At 39.1% G+C, this 22,282-nt stretch overlaps 1 protein-coding gene across 1 annotated transcript in view; it reads right to left on the minus strand.

The window, feature by feature from the left end:
* Positions 1 to 22,068, minus strand: part of LOC140235848 (sodium/glucose cotransporter 4-like) — a 42,121-nt gene extending 20,053 nt beyond the window's left edge. Inside the window, exons 1-5 of the mRNA XM_072315846.1 lie at positions 22,040 to 22,068; positions 15,996 to 16,118; positions 14,848 to 14,919; positions 13,179 to 13,283; positions 279 to 338 (exon numbers count right to left, since the gene is read on the minus strand). Coding sequence (XP_072171947.1) covers positions 279 to 338; positions 13,179 to 13,283; positions 14,848 to 14,919; positions 15,996 to 16,076 — 318 coding nt within the window. The 5' untranslated portion in view covers positions 16,077 to 16,118; positions 22,040 to 22,068. The remainder of the gene's footprint in view (positions 1 to 278; positions 339 to 13,178; positions 13,284 to 14,847; positions 14,920 to 15,995; positions 16,119 to 22,039) is intronic.
* Positions 22,069 to 22,282: the final 214 nt, after the last annotated feature.

Below are 22,282 nucleotides of genomic sequence, written 5' to 3' on the forward strand. Positions count from 1 at the left end.
TCCATTGGATTGTGTGTGAGATTAGTGCCCAATTAACTCAGAAATTGGTATAAAAAGGGTTAACACGGAAATACCTTGAGTTGTACTTGAAAGGATCGAAAACAGGGGGGGGGGGGAGTCAGTTTACGAACAGACGAACAGATGAAGGAAGACGGACGAAAAGAGATCGCAATAACCTATTGACTCGGGTGAGCCAAACTAAAATCGGCACAATCCGAGAAACCGGGCGAATGAAGAACACAAGAAGATTATTGCTGAATAATGGGCTATAAACCTACCCCAGATGCGATGTAGACGGGAATGAAGAGATAGGCCATGATGGGCAGCTGACTCAGACCCTGTGAAGACAAACAAACAGACAGACAAAACGTGCATGAAAAGTTGTGAAAAACACTTTACAAGCGACAGCTCCTCCGATCGTTGCTTCATTCGTTAATTATATTTTGGTTGGTTGATTGGCTGTACTTATTTCTGATTTTTCTCTCTCCAAGTACATAATGACAAATCAATATAACAATTGATAGAGTATGCAAATCAATCAAACAATCAAACAAACAAGCAAACAAAGAAAGTCATACAAATCAATACAGTAAATTTGGTAACATCGCCGTGCCTGATAACATGCAATATGAATTAAAGCAAGTTTTATACTGCATTCATATGTGAATGCGGGATAAATCAGTACATGGGACATCATTATTAACAAAGTTTGACATAGATAAGGTTCTATTACATCCAATTACACTACAACACCAGTCAAACCTACACGTAATTATAATTATCAAACGAACTGTCTTACTCAATGGTCCGAATTCACGAAGGTGGTACAAATGTGTCGCAGGGCCTATTTCGTTACGCAATCAGTCATTTCGTCGATGAAATGACTGATTTCGTAACGAAATAGGCCATGCGACACTTGGCGCTCCATACAAATTGTCCATGGTTTAAACAGGGAGGTTTCTTCTCACCTCCCTGGTTTAAACCATGGTTTCAATTGTACCACCTTCGTGAATTTGGGCCTATGTGTATTCCTCAAGAGCATTGAATTCGTGCTTTAAAAGAAGACCATCTTTGTGTACGAGGTAAAATGCTTGGCTTTGAAACCGAGTGTACAAATAATCACGATTGAAAGAATGTACACGACATGTCTTCGTTTTATTTTTTTCCTAGTTTATCTTTAATTACTACACTGTATGCAGTACACCACACTACAGAGACGCATGTTTGTTAAAAAAAACACACGCACACACACACCCACAAACACAAACTGAAGTTAAAAATTTGAACATCTAATATTTTTACTATCAATTATTTTACGCAACATCTGGAAAAATAATGACTGAAAAATGGAAGTGGTTTTGTTACCGCAGAATTATATTTTGAAGCGTCCAAATATTTCAAACGTACATGTGCTTTATCCAACTTTGAAGTAGCTCTGTAGCAAAAAGGAAATGCTAGGCCTACCTCCTCAGTAGAACTGATCGATAGGCACTTGTACCACGGATATTATTCGTTTGATAAATATATATATATATATATATATATATATATATATATATATATATATTTTTTTTTTTTTTTTTTTTTTTGGTTCAATTTATAGTTCGCATTCCCGTGACATGCTACTACAGTCCTCAAAGCAGACATCATTCTCCACGCCTTTTGTGAGGAGCTAAATCAAGCACCCGGTTGATTGCCCGTGAAATCACAACTCCAAATTGTCGTTCTTCACATTTCGTGCACAGTTCTGCTAGTGGTGATCAGGGAGGTGGGCCACCTCCCTGTGGTGATATAACACTCTACTGTTGGGTTTTTATGTAGGGAAGATTGCACACGGAATACTTTAGTAAGAAGGAACGCTAACAGACAGAATACACTGCTTTGTTTTCTTCAAGGCTGTTTCACTTATCTTTCTACATTTTATTGCACCTATTAACATGTAATTGGGGGGGGGGGGGTAACAACCCTTTTCAAGGTTAACTTCTTACGTGTGAGCTCGTCTCACACAGCATGCACCCTGACTTGAATGCAATTGCAATAAACCTCCTGATAAGAATGAAGCTTCTAGTCAGGGTGTAACTGTGCATGCTGTGTGAGACGAGCTCACACGTAAGAAGTTAAAGGGTGTGTACAGTTCTGGTCGAGGTGAAGATTTAGCTTTTAACGTTTTGTGAGATATTCAGAAACCACTCTATGAGATGTCAAAGAGCATGCGGGTCTAATGGGGTGTCAAAAGTTTATTCGATGAAAATCGGTTTTGAAATGGCTGAGATATCCAAAAACAAGGTGAAACAAAGAGATACTAACAAAGTTGGGGCATGTCGCCTTTTATTATTAACACTTTTTTGGATATCTCAGCCATTTGAAAACCAATTTTCATCAAATAAACGTTGAATCCTTCTTAAAATAACATGCTCTTTCATATTTCATAAGAGGCTTTTCTCACTTACGAATGTTCAAAACATGAATCCCTACCTCAACCAGTACTGTACAGTCCCTTTAAAGGGACTGTACAGTACTGGTTGAGGTGGGGATTCATGTTTTCAACATTCCTAAGTCAGATAATGAAAAGCCTCTTATGAAATATGAAAGAACATGTAATTTTAAGAAGGATTCAACGTTTATTTGATGAAAATTGGTTTTCAAATGGCCGAGATATCAAAAAAAGTGCTAATAATAAAAGGCGACATGCCACAACTTTATTATCATCTCTTTGTTTCACCTTGTTCTTGGATATCTCAGCCATTTCAAAACCGATTTTCATCGAGGAAACTTTTGATACCCCTTAGAACTGCATGCTCTTTGACATCTCATAGAGTGGTTTCTGAATATCTCGCAAAACGTTAAAAGCTAAATCCTCACCTCGACCAGAACTGTACACACCCTTTAACCTTGAAAAGGGTTCGCGACGCGGGGACAGCCACAAGAGATCTTATCTTTTTTACAACTGACCGTTCACATTGGTATCTCATCTGTCCCCGAGCTGTGGGGGCAATTGGGGCTTGGGGCGAGCTCTGCCAGGCATAGCGCATGCGCACATTTGATGACCACAGCTGGACGCGATCAATTTCGCCCCAAGGTCACTCTCCCCTCCAAATCTTGTCCCCGCACCCGACTTGCTTGGCGGGGACGGGGGGACAAGTCCCAGTGAGCGTTCACATTATGGTTTTGGAGGAGAAAGTCCCACAGCTCGGGACTTTCCCCGCGTCGCGGGGACCAATGTGAACGCGGGGTAGTGGGGCCAATGAGAAGGAAATCCGAGAGAGCATACACTGGTCTTGTATAATGGCTTCAAAGTTTATTTGATGAAACTTGTAAATGGCTGAGATATCCGAAAGCAGAGAGGTCCTATTGTATGAAATTTGGGACTAATCACAGGAATATAGTACATTTGTTTTTACTCTGTTTTCGATATGTTCGATATCTCAGCGATTTCAAAACGAATTTCGTCAAATAATCTTTGAATTCCTCTTGCAATTGTATAAGTTTTTTGATATTTCATGATTGGTTTCTCATTATGTTACAAAAAGTTAAAATCTAAATCCTCCATCTCAACCAAACTTGTAACATTCCTTTGTAACCTAATCTTGTATACAACAACAAAGGTTCTCCCGTGTGAGACATTGGTTTTGATAATAATTATACCGAGTACTATGATTCAGACCACCATGTCGCAGACACAGTTAAGTTATTAGGAAATAGAGGGTCGTGACAGATTAATCAGAGAATCAAATCTGCAAAGACTCTAACAACAGACATTATTAGACAAACATTTCTACATATTTCTCATATTACTTCTCAAAAGAATCTCAAAAGTATATCGAGGCGGGAAAGTACGTTCTTTGTAATGATAGGAAAAGTCACCACTTCATTCCCCCTCGTCAGTTGTCTTTTAACAGCAAAATATATTGATCTAGGCCTATATTCGTTCTGCACGGTTTTTGCAATGTTAAATATCAATGCTATGTCGTCCCGCCAAGAACGAAGTCTTTTTTTTTATTGCTAAGTTATTTATATAGTTTAATACTAACCAATGATATTTATCATTGGCCGATATTAAACGGCACAGGTGCAAGCCATAAAACATGATTTAAATGTAAAAAGAAGAATAAAAGGTATCGGTGAAAGCGCCGCATGTCACTCTAAAATAAATGCACGAATCACAGAAAAGCATTTCAGAATGAGAAGTAAATCGATAACTGTCTTTAGAGTGAATCGATTTCATATCATTGTGACGCAACGACCGAGGACCGCACCGATGGTGACCGAACACAATCGGTCTTTTACATCATTGCCAGTGTTTGTTCAGGAAAGTCGATTCATATATCCTTGAGTCTCTCTAATCGGGTTATTGCTCCCATGAAGGTCGTTCGTTGATCTTGCGAGAGTAGATCTATTGTAATTGACAACGGCGGAGTGATCATTCAAAATGTGCTACCGAATGTGTCCTTTATATCAAAATACTCGGTTCTGTGCCATAACGTGTAGGCCACTGCGGTGTTATGTCACGTTGTGATATGTACTGAAATGACAGAAATTTCTTTTCTCAGCTGCATAAATATAAAACTTGCCTAAAATAACCTAAAATAAAGAGGGACAAATGTTAAATCTGAGATATTTCTTGATACGGGAATATGCTTTTTACCTGTATTAGCCAAAAATAACAATTTGTCCAAATTTCATATGTAACATACATGAAAAATTGTGAGGGCATGACATCATCACTCGCTTATTTGAATATTCATAAGGACTGGCCAAGAAATGTTTTCCGAAAAAAAAAAACAATGTGAAATTTCAAAATGTCATATCTTCCTTTCCTATCCGATTCTTGTTCATTTTGGAAACCTTCTGCAAGATTTTTTTTTTCTCTTTTTCTTTTAGAGTTTATTTATTTTTAGGGGTAGGTTTCCTCTTTAAACGCTAATATGTCCTGTTAAGACCCAAGTCCTAGTAATTAGCTTGTTGGTCTATTTAGACGGCGGAAGTAAAACAAGTAAAACGAAGACGCAATGCAATGCGTGCGAAAACATGAAATCGCTCATTGAAGTATTTCATTTCATTTCCATTTCATTTCATTTCATTTCATTTCATTTCATTTCATTTCATTTCATTTCATTTCATTTCATTTCATTTCATTTCATTTCATTTCATTTCATTTCATTTCATTTCATTTCATTTCATTTCATTTCATTTCATCCCAACGCACGAGGAATCACAGACGAAGATTTCAGAAATCGATAGCTGTCTTCAGGGAATCGATCTGACTACATCGATACGAATACCGTGGAATGCGTTGAGAGCACAGAACTCTTAAGAGTTCTGTGGTTGAGAGTGGCCAAAGACAATCGGAAGTTTACATCATGGAGCTAGCTCACATGCTTACATCAACGCCAGTATTTGCCTAGACAGGAGAGTCTGGCGATCGAGGACAAACCGGGTCATCTTACGAGGGTAGTTTGATTGATACAGTTTCGAAACCGATGTGCGTATTTACAAGCGGCAAACGGAGGACGTAACAATCAAATTGTGCGACTGTTTGGTCTTGCCAGCTCCATGGTCTTACCAGGTGGATGCTGCTCTTTCTATACCTCCCAGGGGTGTTTCATAAAGCTGTTCGTAAAGTTACGAAGGACTTATGAACGACTGGTGATCAGTTCTTGTGCTGAATTATTTTAATTCTGAAAGTATAGCACATCAGAACTGCAACTGACCACCAGTTGTTCGTAAGTCGTTCGTAACTTTACGTGTTCAACTTTATGAAACAGGGCCCTGGTCTTACTTATTTACGTCGGTGTATCTATCTTTTTCATCTTTACTATTATGGATTTATATTGCGCTAAATCCACTCTATAGAGTGCTCAAAGCGCTACATGCTAATTATTACCCCGGTGTCTGGATACCTTTATTTCTCTCCAGCACTGACAGTGCTCACTCTCCACTCCCCGGGGAGCATTCCAGCCAGTCGCCATTTTACAGGCGCGCACATGCTGATAAACTAACATTATTTTTTTTTTTTTTGAAGCGCCAAACACCGAAAGGTGGACATGTTCGCTATACAAGTAGCCATTATTATTATCATAATAATAACTATTATCATTATTATTGTTGTTGTTGTGATTGTTATTATATTATTAGTATTATTATCATTATTATTGTTGTTGTGATTGTGATTATCATTATTATTATTATTACTATTATTATTATTATCATCATCATCATCATCACTATTTTTGATATCATTTGGTATCATTATTGTAATTATTTTTACTATTATTATTATACTGTAAATAGTGTTCTCGGAAAATTAATGACACCACAACGTGTAGTAAGAACTACGATGTTATTTGTTATCCCCTTGTACTACGAAAACTCTTTGACTTGACATTTCAGTTCAATGACATTTATTTCCAGGAAATATAAATTAAGTATAGATAACATGCGAGGCGTATAGTTTTGGTTGAGACCTAATTTCAGGTTTCTAACATTTTTTGGGTGAGATAATGAGAAATCTCTTATGAAATATGAAAGAGCATGTAATTCCATGAGGAATTCAACGTTTATTTGATAAAAAATTGGTTTTGAAATGGTTGAGATATCCAAAACAGAGCGATTCAATAAAGTGTGGGACCCACATTTTATTACGATTGCTTTGTTTTACTTTGTTTTTGGATGTTTCAGTCATTCCAAACCCGATTTTCATCAAATAAACTTTGAATTCCTCTTGAAATAGCATGCTCTGTACTATTTATAAGTGTTTTCTTGGTATCTCACAAAAAGTTAAAAGCCCAATTCTCATCTCCACCAATACTGTACTATCCATTTAAACATACAAGGGGCATATCTCTAAAACACGTGATGAGAGTTCTCTTCTCAGAAATGAATTTAGTTTTCCATAAAATGGAGTATCATAACGAAGATACACACTGTACAAACCAGAGGTGAGGAAAAAATGAGCACGCAACCGAGCTATATCCGAGCAAACTCTTGATGTTGGCTCAGATCAACGCTCTCTGAGCCTACTAATTCGCTCCTTAAACAGAGAGCCACACACAACTAGTACCCTATATAGGCTTCAAAGGAAAGCTGGAATCAAATTAATCAATTGCAGACACAATCACCTATATAACTTTGTTCAGTTCGTTCAAATTGTTTAAAAAATTATACCCGTTGACTCCCTTTCTATTCCTACCCCCTGAGGTTCTACCATAGCGGTCCACTTTCATCCTCAGTAATCAAGATGTGAGCTTACACTGCTCTCTTTCCATGCAAAACTAGCGTTTAACCCTTTACTTGTATCGCTTTTGTCTTATAATTCACATCTCTTCTGTACTTCCATTTATGAAATCAAGACGAAAACAGAAAGGACAAAGTAAATACCGGTAGGTGGAAATCAAGATTTTTAAAACAAAGTGGGAGTCATCGATGGTGGCATTAACAAAGCGCTTTAAAGGCCCCCTGAAATCCAAATGCATGTTGATTTGTGGAATGTACCTTCCCCTCGACTCAACATAACTTGCATGTTTCTGTGATATTAATGTGACTAACAATAGACATGGTGAGGGAACATGCAAGTTATGCTGAGTCGATGGGAAGGTGCATTCCAATGTCTCTTGTTAAACAATCAGTACTTTAGCAATGATTGACAGATGAGGTCATCTGAGGAATATTGGCTTGGAAGGATGTTCCCACGTAATCTGAAGAAAAATAGAAGAAAAAATCGTTAAAAAATATATGGAATGTTTCTAGATATTCGTTTCGCCGCAGAACAAGTGATGTTGAGGGTATCATAAATCAACACAAATCAACATGCTTTTGGATTTCAGGGGCCCTTTAAGCACAACGAAGCGTCCAATGCAAAGATGTTATGAAGCTTTCCCTCAAGGTTAACTAACAGTGACTGGCCCAAACCTCTCAGGCAACTCGTAGAAAATGAAACATTTTTTTTTTCTTTTTAAAGCTGGACCCAGTAAAAACTGATAGAAAGACCGAAAGCATACCCTTCATCATGTAGAGCAAGGTCCTATTTTCGGCGTTGAAGGGTTATAGGCCTACAGCAAAACATCTTTTCAAAAGATCAAAAGCACTGAACAGGATTCGAAATCGCATTTATAGGGTTTCCACCAAGCCCATTAGCCTAATCATCATTAACATGATAGCGCTTGAGTTGTGTGTCCTCGCTGTGTCAGAGACATCGGCTGTGTATAGGTGGCCTCACACTATACAATTTTTCTTGCGACTGCTTGCGGTTTCTGGAAGTCGCACGCGGTTCTCGACCGCACTTGGAGGCGGGACTTGGAGGCGGGACTCGACCGGGACTTGGAGGCGTCCGCAAGCCTTGCGACCTCCTTGCGGCTGCTGTCAAATTTTGAACATGTTTAAAACCTTGCGATCGTCTGCGGTTGCCTCTGCGATCCCTTGTGACCGGCTGAAATTTCGCAAGCCTTGCGGTCGTTGCGCTCACACTATGAGACTCGATGATTGCGATCTGGCAACCGCAAAAGATCGCAAGCGCTGCGATCGAAAAAAACGCATAGTGTGAGGCCACCTTAAGACATTGAGACTCTAAAGGGATCGTATAGTTTTGGTTGAGACCTAATTTCAGGTTTCTAACATTTTTTGGTGAGATAATGAGAAACCTTTTATGAAAAATGAAAGAGTATGTAATTCCATGAGGAATTCAACGTTTATTTGATGAAAATTGGTTTTAAAATGGCTGAGATATCCAAAATAGAGCAATTCTAATAAAGTGTGGGACCCACACTTTATTATGATCGCTTTGTTTACTTTGTTTTTGGATGTTTCAGTCATTCCAAACCCGATTTTCGTCAGATAAACTTTGAATTCCTCTTAAAATGGTATGCTCTGTACTATCCTAAGTGTTTTCTTGGTATCTCGCAAAAAGTTAAAAGCCCAATTTTCATCCCCACCAATACTGTACCATCCCTTTAATTTGGTACAGTGATGGAAGAGTATGGAGAACCACATTCGAAAACACTTGAAATACACGAAAAACAAACATGGCTCATACTATATTTTGATGCACGTATTAATGTGGAAAAATACGCCATTTCAATTTCAAATTCAAATTTAACTTCATCTTTCATTTATTCGATAGCAGAGTTAATTTACTTGACAGCATATCATTTGAAAGCATAGTAGAAAGAAATGTCCCGACTCCACTTTTAACGTCCCCTACGTTGCAACTCTCGATCCACGAGACTACGAGTTCGAGGTTCGAGGTTCGAGGGTGGTATAGTATTTCTTGAGGTGAGGATTCAGCCTGAAAATCTTTGCGAGATACCTATAAAACACTTTTCGAAATGTTCAAGAGCATACAAGTCTAAGAGGAATTCAAAGTTTAGCTGAGGAAAATCGTTTTTGAAATGGCTGAGATATCAAAACACAAAGTAAAACAAAGCGACCCTAATAAAAGGTCGGTCCCAAGATTAGGATTGTATCATTTTGGATATCTAAGCCATTTCAAAACCAATTTTCATCAAATGAACTTTGAATTCCTTTCAGAATTAGATGCTATTTCATATTCCATAACAGGTTTCTCATTGTCTGGACAGACATCAAGACAAGTTGGAAACTTGAAGCCCCATCTGATAAACCGAAACTGTACCTTTCCTTTAAGTGGTCAAATATTAATGGCACGTCCAGCCCAGGCCAAAGTCTTCGCAATTGAATTGCTGGTCAATATTAGACTGCGAAGGAGAAAACAAGTCGTAAACATAAAACCAATGAAGGAATGTGTTCGCGTTCGAAAACACGGAATCGATTACCGAAGCATCGCATTTTATATAATACGAATCACAGGCGTCAATCTCAGAAATCGATCGCCGTCTACCCTGAATCGATACGACTACAAACTGACAAAGACGTAACGACCGTTCGGACCGCGCCGAAGACTATCGGAACAATTGTCGGAAGTTTACATCACCGTCGGTGTTTGTCGAAGAAAGTCAATTCCTCGGGTTGTTTTTGTCCGTGAAGGTCGTCTATCTCCCGTGGAAAGCTCGACGGTAACTTCTCAAGAGAGTTTCCAAACCGGTGTGTGTGTGTGTGAGTGTGTGCGTGTGTGTGTGTGTGTGTATGAGGGTGTGTGTGTGTGTGTGTGTGTGTGTGTGTGTGTGTTTGCGCCATCAACTGGCCATAACGCGTATGAGTATTGCAGTGTTATGTCACTTCGTGTCCCTGAATTATGAAAACCCTATACTAAGCAAATTATCGACACTATGGCTCAAATCAACGCTCTCTGGTCCTAAAAATTCTCTAGATCAGAGATTTTATAAACAGGCCTCAACGTTATTAGACTTAGAAGGGAAAACTGGAAGAAAATCTATTACTTGGATAAATGCTAGGCCTATATACACGAATTAATTCTAGGATTTTATACTTCGTTAATGCCTGAAAGAAAGCTTACCTGTTAAATTCCTCTGTATATTCCGATGCTATACCCCCGAGGATCCACCAAAGCCGTCTACTTTCATCACTGATTAGGCTTACTTACCACATGGAGCTGTGTAGCTCCATGCTTACCACGATGACTGCATCATGTGATTGTGAAGTTACACTCATGCCTTTCTTCATGAAAACTACGTTTTTTCCCTTTATCGTATTTATTGCACCGGTCTTCCTCGTAGGTCGTGAACTTTGTTTGGTTTATTTAAAATCAGAATAATAAAAAAATAATGGATAAAATAAACCAAAACGAAATGTCCAGAGTCGTCGCGGTCTTCGACATACGCCTATACCTGTTCAGGCACATCGAAGTGTCCAACCCCAAGATGTCATGAAAACCATGAGCTTGTCTTGTACAATGAGCAATAATGGTAGCTCCATGCACGATGAAAGTTCCACGATAAAATTCCCACGATATCTATAATTACTATGGACATGTATGGTCCCTGGTTTAGTTCACTGAGGTCTCAGTGGTGATCTGTACCTCATCTCTCTTGTAGCCTCCGTGCTTGTAGCCTCCCTGCTTGTAGCCATGCCTTTTAATTCTTTCACCCTCCCGGATAGCCACAAGTAACCGCCCCCACACCCCCCCCCCCCCCCTCAGTAAACGCACCTGACCACTGGCAAAAGTTACCGTGAGACCCCAGATCGAGTACAAAACTGATTTAACCGGGTCATTTGAGTGGACAGTGGAGCTACAAAATTACATATTATTGTATTTATACGTGGCTACATAGGTTTGATCTGGGAGGCAAGAACAATTCTTTTTAACCCCCTGGTTTGATACAGACCAAGGATGCACTGTTAGCCGAGGAGACAACGACGTACAGTAACTCCTTTGGTGGGCTGTATGAACCGCTATGGATGCTGCAGTTGCTATTTGGTGCCACCAACATGCAACTCCTCCCCTTGCGGCCTTATCCCCTTCCAAATGTCAGTTTTCAGCATTGGGATTACATCTGCTGGTGATGCTCAAAATCTGTTATTTTCTCGTTAATACTCAATTAATAAGAATCTGTAGCAGGTTGCCAAAAACAAAGTTCAGTTTCCAGTAACCAGGGTCCCTTAACTACTTAAATTTGAACAAAAGGGTTACAGTCTGAAAGCTTGGAGAAATTTGGGAAAACGGGGAAGAGTAATCTTTACCAATACTGCCTCTTTATTGTTATCTTTTTTTTTTGGGGGGGGGGGAGGTGGGGAGAGGTTCCTTTTGTGTGTGGTTTCTTTCTTTCTCTCTCTCTTTTACTAATCAGTTTGCCACTAGAAACCTAATTGTAGAAGTGGTACTAATCAAACAACTTGGACGACTTGGACGTTAATAGGACGGGGAGGTGGGGAGAGGTTCCTTTTATGTGTTTGTTTGTTTGTTCATTTTCCATCTGAGAAGATGGCTGGATAGCCCATATTCAGCTACGTTAAGCTGGTCTTCCAGTTATGGGGTCCAGTTGGATGCGAGGTGGAACCACTTCACCGGATTAAACACCCTGCTCTTTGCGATGAATGAATGAAGCGGGATCTTTTACGTGCATGAGTTGTTACTCTCTCATACACGGGACCTCCATTTTATGTCCTATCCGAGGGACAGAGTGTTTTGCCTCTTGCTAGAGGGGACGGTATGTTTACACACAACATTGCTCAGTCCAGACTTCGGGTTCGAACCCGGGCCGCGTGATCGTGAGGCAGACGCGCTACCGACTGAGCCAACTCACCGCCCTTGTGTGCATTCTTTCTTTCTCTCTTTCTCTCTCTCTTTTACTAATCAGTTTGCCACTAGAAACCTAGTAGGAGTGGTAATAATCAAATAACTTTGACGACTTGGACGTTAATAAGACGTTAATTGTGCTTGGTTTGGTGTTTAGCTGTGATAATGGATTGCATTTCTAATGAATATGAATACAGTATGTCATAGTAGGCCTATATTATATCGCATAAATAAGCCAGTTCACAGTTACAATCTGAGCATGTGCAGATAAAGGTCATTGCAGACCTTCTCTTGAAATGGATTTGCAACCGAGGTATTCAAAACCTAGATAGGGCTTCTTGACAACTGTGTTGTAAATGAACCAGGTGCAGATTGGTATTTACAGGTGAATGTGCATTCTTTTCAGCAACATTGACAAAAGCCATTCATGCAGCACTAACATGTAAATTTACACTTCCTGCATTGCTGTTTTCAACTGCTCCTCTTGAAGACTATTCCATGTTTTGCAAAGTCTGTGGTTGGAGAGGTCATTGCAGACTAGTGCTAACTGTGAACTGGCTTATACAGATAGAATATATAGAAAAGTGAATTGAACTGAGTCATTCTCAACTTCAACCATCCCCTCCCCCCTTCCCTGTAGGTCTGCCAACATTCCCACATCTATACATCAGAGAGATTCCACACTGCAATCAAGGAGATATCTGTGTGTTACATGCATTTCAACGGGCGAAAATAATTCCCAAATGAGGGAGATTTTAATATTCTCTTATTCAGACATGAACAGATTTTGACATTTTCAGGGATACTTGGCAGCTCTGCCCAAGAGGGAGAGAGAGAGAGGGAGAGAGGGAGAGAGCAAAGAAAGCATGATAATCACACCAGAATTCTTTAAGAAAATGGTCTTGTAGCAGTATAAACTATGTTAAGTTGAAAAAAAAAAGTATTTTCAATTTTTCAACGAATTGGAGAGGATACGTGAGAGAAAAAGAGGAAGGCGGGGAGGAGAACTTACGTTGATGTCGAAAGCTGCTGGCGATAGTCCTGTCACGGCAGCATCGCCCGCCAGACCGACGAAATGCTCGCTGCCGATATTGCTGGCCCATATTGACGCACCAACCTTCAAGAAACAAGAATTATATATATATATATATATATATATATATATATATATACTTAAAGATAACTTGCTTTGTAAATGTCATAAAGTTTACGATATTGGTTTTCGTAATCTGTTCCATACAACAAATAAAATCAAAGTAAACTTTACTTGGTTGATCGCGATCGCGCTAGTTAGTTCATTCAATTCAATTCAATTCAGTTCAATTCAATTCAATTCAATTCACATATTTTAATTCTCACTCTTCTTCCAACAAAACATAGCACATAATACATTGGGGTGGTGTGCATTATGTAAAACGTAAAACTGTTATAAGCTACGGAAAGCATTGCATCTGATTGACTGTAAGCAATATATGTCCGACCAATTTGTAAGACAAAACGTTTCATGCATAACAACATGCCATATATATGTTGTAGATGACGTAACATTTGTATTCTTTTTTTTTTCATTTAAATGCAACTACGCCCTTCCCTCAATTCCTGATCTCCCGTTACGCTGAACCATGATGCCAGTAATGCTACCAGGACCAACTTAACATTATTCAAATGTTTTATGAAGAGTGACATCATGTTTTACAGCTTCTAACAGAAATATTGAATTTTGGTCATGGACATTAATTTTATATGAACCCCCATCTGGCTTACTAAATATACACTTGAAATCAAATTTGGCCTCTTGGGAAAGGGAGTACCTGATTTGAAAACAAAACAAAACAAAACAAAACAAAACAGCACAAGTACAAAACAAAACGAAACGAAACAAAACGGAAAGGCAACGAAGGTGACTCTGAAAAGGTTTTATAAAGGTCATCCTGGTCAGTGACCCCTGCAGGACAAATACAATAGACCAGTTTCGTAATTCCACTTTGCGCACGAGCAGAAAAGGTCACTTTTTTGAACCAGCAGACATTTCTGTTTGTTAATTCACTGAAATAAACGCATGTGTGATATGATATTCATGTGATTCTTATCACAATTGTGCTTGCTGCCGATCCACCATCAGACAACAAGCTTAGTATTTGACAATATCAAAAGAAAAAAAAAGAAGAAATTTTGTTATTGCATTCAATACAAAACAATAAAATGGACGCCTGCTAAAATAATATCTATACTATCAACTGATAGACTATTCTGGTCATCTCGTATAAACGTAAGTTCACTCTGAATACGAATTGCATAAATTGCTGCCTCAGGCAACTTTAACGGGGTGGCGCCTTTACAAAATTGAAGGGGTTGGGTGCACGCCCCCACCCCCCCCCCCCCCCAAAAAAAAAAAAAAAAAAAAATTCTCTCTTTTTTTCTTTTGTTAAAAAAAAAGAGGGGCGCACGTCCGGTGCGCCCCCTTTGTATCCGCCACAGTATACTGTTTATTATGCTGCTTTGAAAACGAGTGAAGTGCCTAACCAACTGAGCAAAAAGAAGGTCATTATGTACCAATATGGACATGAGCTAATTACAAATTGACTTAGGTTTGTTGAACTTGCATATATCATCATGGTTATAACTTTTTTTTTCTCAAACCTGTTTAACCATGGAACGAAAAAGTGTGAGGATTTTCTTACCGGAAGCCAGGTCAGGAAACGCCCCGCCAAAAAGTAACCGCTGACCGTCCCTCGATTGGATGCAAAAAGGGCCTGTGGGGGAATGGCCAATGTGGTTTGAAGAAATCAGAACAATCAAGAATAAAAATCGACAAGATGAAGACACGTGCCTAGCAAAATATTGTCAGTGACCATCCGTTTACAATCCTACCTGGACAGTTGCCTCCCCTGCCAGGCGCTGTTTACCATTGGGAGCAGTTATCGAAAAAAAAAGGAAAAAAAAAAGAGAAAAAAATGTACGGGTTATCACATTTTATGCAGAATATGTGTTGGTCAGTTGTAGCACAAAACATGCCACCATCAAAAAAAAAAAAAAAAAAGCAGTAAAGCCTGAAATATAAGGAGATATCACTATTTTTCCCAGTAACACACACAGGTAACACATAACTGTGGACGGTTTATTCTAGAAACTATCATACTTACCATTAATCATTGTTAATTATACTGAGTAACATTTTACATTGGTTGTTAACTAACTCACATTTTAGAATTATCTTGGAGCACCAAAGCGGGGTTTTTGTTTCATCTGCAAATGGCAAATAATGAATGCCTTTAAAATCGTCGTCAAATCAACAAGTTAGTCTTGTTGGAGGGTTGGAAGGGGGGGGGGGGGGGTATAAACCTAAGCTGACAAAAGAAGCTTAGCTAGCCAATAGCCAGTTAGGAAAAAAGTTCTTGAACAAATACAAAAACAATGATACTTTGAGACTGACAAAAGGCTACCCTATGATGGACATTTATTGCATGGTGATCTCTTGCTGTGAGACTACAAACACCCATGTAACACCTATTTTTGGTTGTTAAAGTGATACAGTTTGTGATATACTTAATTGCTTCTAATAGTCTCATTTCAAGAGGTTATATTTCTTTACAATAATGTATCACTGCATGCGCACAAGATAGTACGCGACTAATATACCTCATTATTACATAGTGCTACACAAGCTCTCCCCTCTCTCTCTCTCTCTCTCTCTCTCTCTCTGTGTGTGTGTGTCTGGGAGGGAGGGGGTGCTGTCTCTTTAATCTGTAGTTAATCCATTGTTATAATAGTCATTTTTTTTTAATATTATATTTTACATAAGGGGGAGTGGATGCTCGTATATACTTACATATATTCCAGCAGATAGAACTATGGCGAAGTAGGTAACCAGTGCCACATAATCCCAAGCAGTAAGTACAGCTGTCGCCATCGCCGAGATCCAGATTTCCAACAGCAACTAGGTTGATGACACCTGTGGTGTATTACAAATGTATTGACATTGACTACACTGCAAAAAGTCCGGTGTTAATGAAACACCGAGCTGGTGTTAAATTTCCGGAGCTCATTTGTGGTGTTAGATTAACACCTCCGGGTGTCACTTCAAAATATAAAATTGTTTTTTGAACAGTTTCTTAGTTACTGTTCTACTTGTTGATTTTGAACTTCAACAAGACGATCAAGAATTTTCCGATAAAGTACTTGATTTTTGAAAAAAAAAAATGTGTGAACACATTTACACCACAGTAACACCAGTTGGTGTGGTCTCCTATGCGAAATGAGAATGTTTTCAAACTTCATAAAATCACAATGAACGAGGATAATGACAAAATGCAGCTTCACGTTGGGTGCTCACGGAAGCGAAACGAAAGAAGAGAGCATGCATTAATTCAAGGCAGGCACGGTGGTATTGTAATGGAATGACAATGCAAGGGATGGAGTAACAACAGTGTTATTCCCTTTGATCCCATGTTTGATCATGATGCCGCCACCAAGAAATATTTGAAGTATGTGCTAAACTGGAGCTGCCTCACAGATAGGAAGATAATAATGATCCATGTGGCATTGCATCAGGACTCGTCACTCACAATGGAAGATACGTCTTTATGATGGTAATTACTTTTCGCTGTCCCTTCTTATGAAACAAAAGTGGTACATAAAGATAAAGACACAGGGATGTGCGAATAAAAATTCCACAAATATTGATGAAATAAGAATTAAAATTACCCGACTTTACATGTTTTTACACTAATCTATCATATAAATGAATAAAGAACTACACTTGAAGATTGTACCATATCAGTTTCATTTGTCAGTAGTGATCGGAAAGATGATAATATCAACTTTCCAGTAAGGCTGCAGTTCAATATTTTCACAACGTACGGCTCAGATTTACACTTTTTGACATAATCCTGGACAGGAGTTACTTTTTTTTTTGTCATATGCCTTATCATTAGCTGAAATTTCGTTTCCTTTAATATAAAAACAAACAAAATACAGCCGACATTATGTTAGCGTTCCAAATGAATCATCACTTTGCTCGGAAAGACGGCGGCATCGAACCCAGATCATCAAAGGCACGAATACACCTGTGGAATTCTTTCGTACGTCAAAAGAAAACTGACAGCAGTTTGAATGTTTACAGCCAGTTGGATCTCCATTTCTCAACCCTCCTTGGACCTAAATACACATGGACATTCATCGTATCGTTAATTAATTTCATGCACCCGTACATCTCAAAAGCGCCACAAAGACATTTTTAGCATGCTTCACTGCTTTGATCCCATGATCGTCACCGCCATCAAGCCGGGGGGAAGAACAAGACCAAGATTCGAGAAATCTAAAACTATATGCGCAAAAGAAAATAACTCACAAAAATCAAGTAAAATGAATGTGCAGTTGTGGTGTATGTTAGGAAATCATACCTCCAACAATTTTGCTTGGGAGAAGCAGGCAGTTTTTGAAAGAAAGCTGACATTTTGGCAGAATGATTGTCATTTGTGATCTCAATATTTCACTTTTCTCCAGCTTATTCCAGAGCAAAAAGGGGCGGTAATGGTAGAGAACAGATATATCTTGCAATTAGACAAGGTCTTATGGGTGTGTGAAAATGTGCGAATCAGCAATTATCCATCTTTTGACGCAAAATTTGTAATGATCTCAGGTTTGCTTCTCCTCATCATCTGTATTTATTCAAAGACATTTCCGTCTGAAAAAAAGGCACACCACCGAAACAAAACTGAAATGAGGGAAAAGAGTTTTTTTTTTTCTGTTAGTGACGATACATGATCACACAATCGTTATTGTCCAGACACCTGAATGTACTCATTAAGATGCACATAATCAGGTGTCGGTGACGATCATTACATCAAAGAAAGACTGCCGTGAACAGTCCATGTACGTATAGGTCCATGATATGCTCAAGGACCACGAATAATTTCACAATCTATACATGCAATAGCACCAAGGAGGTTTCATAGCTGGAGTTCCAACTGGCTATAATTATTCAAACAGTTGTCAGTTTTCTATGTACAAAATAATTCTACAGGTGCACTGAGGGAGCCTTTGATGATCGATGTTCGATGCCGCCGTCTTGCTGAGCACTCTGAAGATTAATTTTGAACGTAAATATAAATAATGTTGACTATATTTTGCGTATTTAGTTAATAAACGAAATGAAATTTCGCTTCATAATAAAACATAATTTGTGACCCAGCACCTCAAAACAAACAAAAAGTCGCCAGACATGAATTTTTAGTAAAGACCATATTCTAAAAGAGCAGACTTTAAGCTTTAAAATGATGTATAACTCAAAAGAAATGGACTCTCCAAACCTATCTAAATATTGGAAAGAAAGCACAAACTCAGGAAAGGTGTGAACTGAGAAAAGAGGCTCTGAAGTACAGTGTCTATTCAAGCGCTTAATCTTTACCAAACCGTGCTGGCTCTGCGATGAATGGGACAAAAAACAGGAAGTAAACCACCAGAGTAACAACAATGAAGAGATTATCAGATTAAACTGAAATTAAATATGCCTCATTAACACATTCTGTCCATAATTAATGCCAACTTTCAAAGCAGTAGCACTATCGTTACAAAAGTTATTAGAGTTGAAAGTGAAGAGTGTGGACAAGGTTTTTCAGAAATGAAAAAAAGATTCTAAAGACACACCTAATCACACTTTTCTACCAAAAATGTTCGAGATAAACTGCTAGAAAATTCACTTTCCTGCCCGTTTTATGATACCAAATTTTAGCATAATGTAAAAGAAGACCCGCTCTTTCAGAAAATATGAAAAAGTCCGGCTAGGCTAGGTTGACCCATTTCACTAATTTTCAGTCCTCACGCAAAATCAGTGTGTGCGACTTTATGTTCGTTTTGAGATTCACGGTCACATTTATAAAGCAAATGTCAATCCTGTTCAGAAATTTGTGCAAACGTGTAAATCAGAGCTGTTTCAAGTGAAAGTGTTGAAAACTGTACCGTAATGGATAGTCGTTTTAATCACCTTTCCATTTAATTCCCACAAATAAAACTGGTATGTAGGAATATTCAAGTATAATTCTTTATTGATAGATATATAAAATTTGAGCCCGGGTATGCCCAGTCGAGTAATTCTCATTGTACTTCACTATTGTTTGCCCAATTTCTCTTCGCGCATCCCCGTGTCTTTTACCATTATAATTATGTATATCACCTATCTTTTATAGGGGTGGCGAAAAAAAAGACAACTCTTCCGAAGAAAGTGGCTAGTGATTATGCAATACGACATGAGTCAATTGTCTATCTATCTGCGAGGCAGATCCAGTTTGGTACATGCTTCAGATATTTTCGACTGCCAGCATCGAACATTCGAGCAAAGGAAATATGACGGTTGCGACTCCATTCTCATAAACCTCCTTGATTGATATCCAAGCACTATCGATTTGATTTGTACGACATGATCTGAAGTTATTACATTCATCGTCTGGAATGCCCGCATCTATCTATTCATCCATCATGTCTATTACGACTTAGTCAATATTTTGTCTAGCATACAAAAGAGCCGATCTAGTAATCTGACGCGTGCACATCTTCTTAATGCACAACAATGTCAACTGACAGTCATAAACAGACAGGTCACTGGCCTTCGGGCACGTTCCCAAGGTTCTCTGTTTTTAAAGGCATTACTAAATAGGAACTCAGAATAAAACATTTTTAACTCTTAATCACTGATGGTAAGCTATTTTCCTAATCGCATGCGATATTTTCCTCCCCCCCCCGCCCCTGCTTTCGTGAAATTTACACCTGAACCAAATTGTAAACCAAATAATTGCACTATGGAAAAAAGAAATTCTTCTCTCATATTTTTGCTGCATGGTTATATGAACCAGTTTTTTGTTTTTCTTCAGATTCCAGGGGGGAAACATGGAGGTAGCAAGGACCGGTGAAAATGTTGGAAACAGGGGCGGATCCAGGAATTCTGTGAAGGGGGGGGGGGGGCGTTACTAATTATTTCTGGTGCCACTTCCGGGTTTCATTTCATTTTTTTTTTCTTTTAATTTCTTTTGTTTTTAACGAAAAATAAAGGGGGGGGGGGGCGTGCGTTGGTTGCGCCCCCTCTGGATCCGCCACTGGGAAACGTGAACGAAACGAAACTTTCGTGCTTCTCTCTCTCTCTCTCTCTCTCTCACCAAACAAACAAACAAACAAACAAACAAACAAACAAACAAAAATCAAACAAAAAAAACAAACAAAAAACAAACAAACAAAAACGAAAAAAAAAAAAAAAAAAAAAAAAAAAAACAAGAACTTTCACTTTTAAAGGAGTGATGTTTCTTCTTGGGACCGGGTGAGATATAAAGTAATAATTATGAAATTCATGAGGTAATTCCCCAATCCTAGCGCCCCAACCCTTAAATATTTACACACGCTGATCGCTGCTTTATTTATTTATTCGTCATCATACAATTTTTGTTTTCCTGGGTGTTGAGCCTGTGCAAGACGAGAACTGCATAGACTCGCCATGCAAAGGTAAAACCACCTTGCTGAAATCGCCGATGTTGCCCATGAAACTGCTGGGGGTCAGTCTCTACAGTGATGTGATATCTACCAGGAAAAGGAGGTGGGAATTTTCGTCTCACCTCCCTGGATAAGGAGCTTCCAGCTCCTTGCTCTTTACAAACCCTTGTTGGTCGTGAAAGACAGGAAAAATGTCTAGATGTACTATAGGGCTCACACCCATAAATATTTCCCCATAGGGATGTGTGTTAAAAATCAAATAAAAAAAAAAAAATTCTGTAAAATAGCTGGGAGAAATGAGGTGTGAGATCAGCTTCACTAACCTGGATAAGTGAGATAAACCCTTTCATCCATCAAATTCTCAAGGTGGATTCTTCAGCCCAAATTCTGTCCAGGGGTCCGCAAAGCCAGACTATGAGTTCTTGTCACTCAAAAAAACCCACCTATTTTCCGTACACGTACCCAATGAAATATAGTCCCCTCAAATTCCATCAGAAAAGCTGTCATCTTCCAACCAAAATGCAGTTTGTAGAGGAATTCATACTCAATATCTACAGCTATTCATTGTTTTGCCAAACTACATCATTGATTTTTAATTATTTTTTTTTCTTCATTTATTTTGGAATTTGTGAAGGGGTCTGGGATATTCCATTGTATTTACGGGTGTGAGCCCTATAAATACACCACCGGCGCTATCTACAGAGGTACAATGTATTACGAAAGAGATGCTTCGGGCGACAAGGGTTTGTGCCTTCAAACAGGGAGCACCTCCCTGCTGGAAACATATTTCAACTACTTCTCCCCCTATCCATATTTTCTGGTCGACTTTTCTTCCCGTTGCCAGCCAGCCCGCAGGGCGGGAAGAATTCTGACTGCACTCGCTTTCTGATCCCCTCCCCCCTCCTCCCCCCCCTCCCCCCCCCCCCGGCCCCCCTCCCTTCAGCTCTGTCTTGATTTTATGTCTGTCTTGTGTGAGACGGCGCTCGCTGCAAAAGCAGTCTATGTTTGCGCAATAAACTTTCAATTTGATTCGATTCAGGTTTACCTTATATTGACCGAACCTACGATAGAAATTAAATCAGAACTGTCGCCAGTGATAAATTACAAAGATATAAACACGGGTTATATTCATGTAAAACACAAGCAGAAACCAGAAGCCCAATAAAAACACACTACCCTTCAATTTATGAACATGTGGGAAAGGAAGGCTGGAGGATAAAGCGAGGGCAGCAGCTAGCAGGGAGGTGGAAGATCTCTTCAAACCTCCCTGAGCATCGTGAGCATGCATATCTTTGCTATACGCGACATAAAGCATTAAGAAAAAATGTTGAAAATGACCCTAAATGTCGGACGTTCCAGCAATAAGATTGGAAAAAATGAAACTACTGGACTTACTCTCAGGTGCTTGAGCGGTATATAGAAATCGGGCCAGAAATCGTTCGTCTTCTGATCCCGTTGCGCTGGTCACCACGCCTGTCCAGGCTCCACTGGTAGCTAACACTGCTAATGAGGGCATAGAGGCGATACTTCACCTCCCTACCACAGACCGCGAGCGGTTGGTTTCGAGGGTTACGTATACTCCCGACCTAGTCGTCAAGTCCAGCCGTTCCTGGACGAATTTTCGGGTTACTCTCTCCT

The sequence above is a fragment of the Diadema setosum genome, chromosome 12 (assembly GCF_964275005.1).
Source record: "Diadema setosum chromosome 12, eeDiaSeto1, whole genome shotgun sequence".
Classification (NCBI taxonomy): domain Eukaryota; kingdom Metazoa; phylum Echinodermata; class Echinoidea; order Diadematoida; family Diadematidae; genus Diadema; species Diadema setosum.